Source organism: Brassica rapa, chromosome A09, assembly GCF_000309985.2.
Source record: "Brassica rapa cultivar Chiifu-401-42 chromosome A09, CAAS_Brap_v3.01, whole genome shotgun sequence".
Taxonomy (NCBI): domain Eukaryota; kingdom Viridiplantae; phylum Streptophyta; class Magnoliopsida; order Brassicales; family Brassicaceae; genus Brassica; species Brassica rapa.
In genome coordinates this window covers 20,561,707-20,564,650 of record NC_024803.2, presented here as the reverse complement: position 1 = coordinate 20,564,650, position 2,944 = coordinate 20,561,707, and the positions used below count along the sequence as shown (strand labels likewise).

The 2,944-nt window shown below is 48.9% G+C and overlaps 1 protein-coding gene across 1 annotated transcript; it reads right to left on the bottom strand.

Annotated features, from left to right (window-relative positions):
• Positions 1–487: 487 nt before the first annotated feature.
• Positions 488–1,090, bottom strand: LOC103849128. The gene has a single exon (XM_009125934.2). The coding sequence runs from the start codon at positions 1,088–1,090 to the stop codon at positions 488–490; it is 603 nt and encodes a 200-aa protein (XP_009124182.2).
• Positions 1,091–2,944: the final 1,854 nt, after the last annotated feature.

Sequence of the window (2,944 nt, the reverse complement as noted above, 5' to 3'; positions counted from 1 at the left end):
AAAACCCAAGTGCTAGACTTACGCTGTTTTCCTCGTCTGGAGAAACAGAATATTATTGAGGTGCTCCCAGACTTTTGCACTTGCTCAGTGGCAATTATACCTCGTGTCCCATGTATTAATTTAGCACGTAGTGTTTTAATACAAGTACCTTTCACTTTTTTGGTATTTTAGTTTGGGACCCCGATATGCCTGAGGCTATACAGCGGCTTTAGGTAGAATTGACGGCATACTCGGGCTTGCGCAGACCCATTCCTACCTTATGTCTCATTCCCGTTTTGTTTTTGTGTGGTCGTGCCACTTATCATTGAGGGTTGGCCAGGATCGGAGGCCTCTTTGACCTGATCCAGCTTGTTTGCCCCTTTAAGTATTATGTGGTATTCGTACTCTCTCTCATTGTCGGAACTATTTTATTATATAGGCTATGTCCATAGACTTTCAGTGTACAAATGAGTAGAAAATCATAATGCTTAAATAAAAGATAGAATAATTATATAGAAATCATGGTCCGGAGACCATACAAGATATCAGCTTGCGAGATACCCCGGTGGTTAGGCCATGTTTTACCTCTTGCGAGATACCCCGGTGAGACAACTAGAGCGTCATGGTGGGGAGCTAATATCTTCTCTTGCTCCTTTGCTGTGAAGCTTATCTCGTCGGTACCTAGAAGTAGGCGTTTAGGTTTAACAGTGTCCAGGCCGTGTTTAGCATTATGGGTGCTCTTCTTCGCAGTTGCATGACTCACGCCACTTACTTCAGAGCCTCCTGAGATGACGTGAATCACCCGGTCCTGGCGAGGTGGTAAGCTTGGCGCGTCTCCTTTGGATTTCCCTGATGCTTCTTTGCTAAGATGAGCCTTGGCTTTCTCTGAAAGGAATTCTCGGAGATGCCCCTTTTGGAGCAGTTCATTGACCTCGATCTTCAGGGCGACGCAGTCTTCAGTTCTGTGGCCGTGATCGCGATGGATGTCGCACCAGAGTCCCGGGTTCCGAAATGAGTCAGGTGCTTTCATCTTTGGGGGCCACTTGACCTGTTGGCCCATCTGCCTCAGCGTGTTGACCAGCTCTGGTGTGGATATTGAGAGATGGGACATATCGGGCCAGGTAGACACAGACATCCCCTCTTCTTTTTCTAATGGCCGGTATTGGAACCTGCCTCGGTTCCTGCTTCCGGAGTCCGTGGATCCCTTTTGTGAGGATCTTTCTTCTCGGTCTCCCCGGTCTGATCGGGTGGACCTATTATCCTGTTTGGGTTGAGCCTTGGCGCGGCTAGCGATGTCCTATTCCCACTTCATATGTGCCCACGCTCGGGATAGCACATCCTCCATGGTTTTGCAAGGGTACATTGTTAGCTCTTTGTAGAGCCCTCCGTCTGGAAGTAGGCCTCTCTTGAAGGCAGAGATTGCGATAGGGATTCTGCATTCAGGGACCGCTACCTTCTCTTGATTGATACGGGCTATGTAGTCCCGCAGGGGTTCTACTTGATGCTTGAGGATCTTGTAGAGACCATCCGAAGTCTTCTCCAGGCTCCTTCTACTCGCGAATTGTTCTACGAACTTGTCGCTCAGGCCGGCAAAGGAAGAGATGGACCTGGTAGGGAGATTGATATACCATTGCAAGGCTGGTCCAATTAGAGTGCAGCTGAACCTTTTACACGTGGTAGCTTAACGGGACTCCTTGGGGAGCGCAACCGCTAGCATCCTCTGTTTATATTGTGTGATATGATCGTCGGGGTCTCCGGTGACATTGTACATCTTGATGCTGGGGAAGGAGAATTTCCGAGGCATCTCGACTGAGGCGATCTCCTCCACGAAGGGAGTATCTGTGTACGAGTCTGGGTCGCTCCTCCGGATTGGGGGAGCTACTCCTGGTAGACGCTCCACCATGGATTGCATGGCGTCAAATCTCTTGGAAAACACCTGCTCCATATAGGCGGTTATGGAAGACTCGGTTGTCGTCTTCTCGGGTTCTCCTTTCTCGGGTTCAGGTTCGGAATCACTTTCCTCTAGGTCGTGGATCTGGTGATCCTCGATCCCTTCTCGTGTTGCCCCGGCCGGTCCGGATGCAGGAGTCGCGTTAGTGGTGCCATCTCCGGCGTTGGGAGTGCTCAGGCTTCCCATAGGTCAAACCCGAGTATTGAAGCGATGCTTCTTGTTGCTCGCCGTGTTGGGAGCTTTGTTCTGGTCTCGGAGTGCAGCAATCTCCGTCTGTAGTTGGTTGAGTTTCTCGGCGCTTAACTCCAGCTGTTTGGAGTGTTCACCAAGTTTTTCCTTCATGCTCTGGACCTCGGAGGAAAGCTTTGGATTTTTGGTTGTTTCCCGAGCCTTGTGCAAGTCGGTTACTTGGCTCTGCAGTCCGTCGATCTGTCGTTGAAGCTCGGCTTCTCTTGGGGTAAATTCTGATGCATTGTCTTGCTTATCCACCGCCATCGTCACGTAGCTTAGATTAGTCCCCTCCTTCTAGCGCCAAACTGTTAGGAGATTTTTGTGTAGGCTCTTTTAGAGTACCATGGAACGATAGCTGATAAACCGTATGAATTTATATGTATTTGGTGAGGATTTGAGAGGATAATAAAGATATAGCCTTGAGGAGACTTTTATTAGATGGAACAAGCAGGATTACAATGTATTGAATAAGAACCCTAGTTCTAACCGTCTAACTCTAGTCTCTAAGCCTTGGAGAAGTCGATCCTTTGTTTGAGGGCTGTTGTCGCTCTTATATAGTCGTGTAGAAGTCGGTTCATTAGGTCAAACTCTTCCATATTCGAAAATATGGAAGGTTCTCCTTGTCGGAAGTTTTTCATTTCCTGGAAGGGAGTAGGGTTCAGGGATCGAGCCCAGGGTTCCCTATGATGGGGACCCGGGGAACCCATTTACCATGGATCCGGGGATCTGAGTCCTGCCTGGAGGCTGGGGGAAATAATACCGGGATATTTTCCCCAACAATCA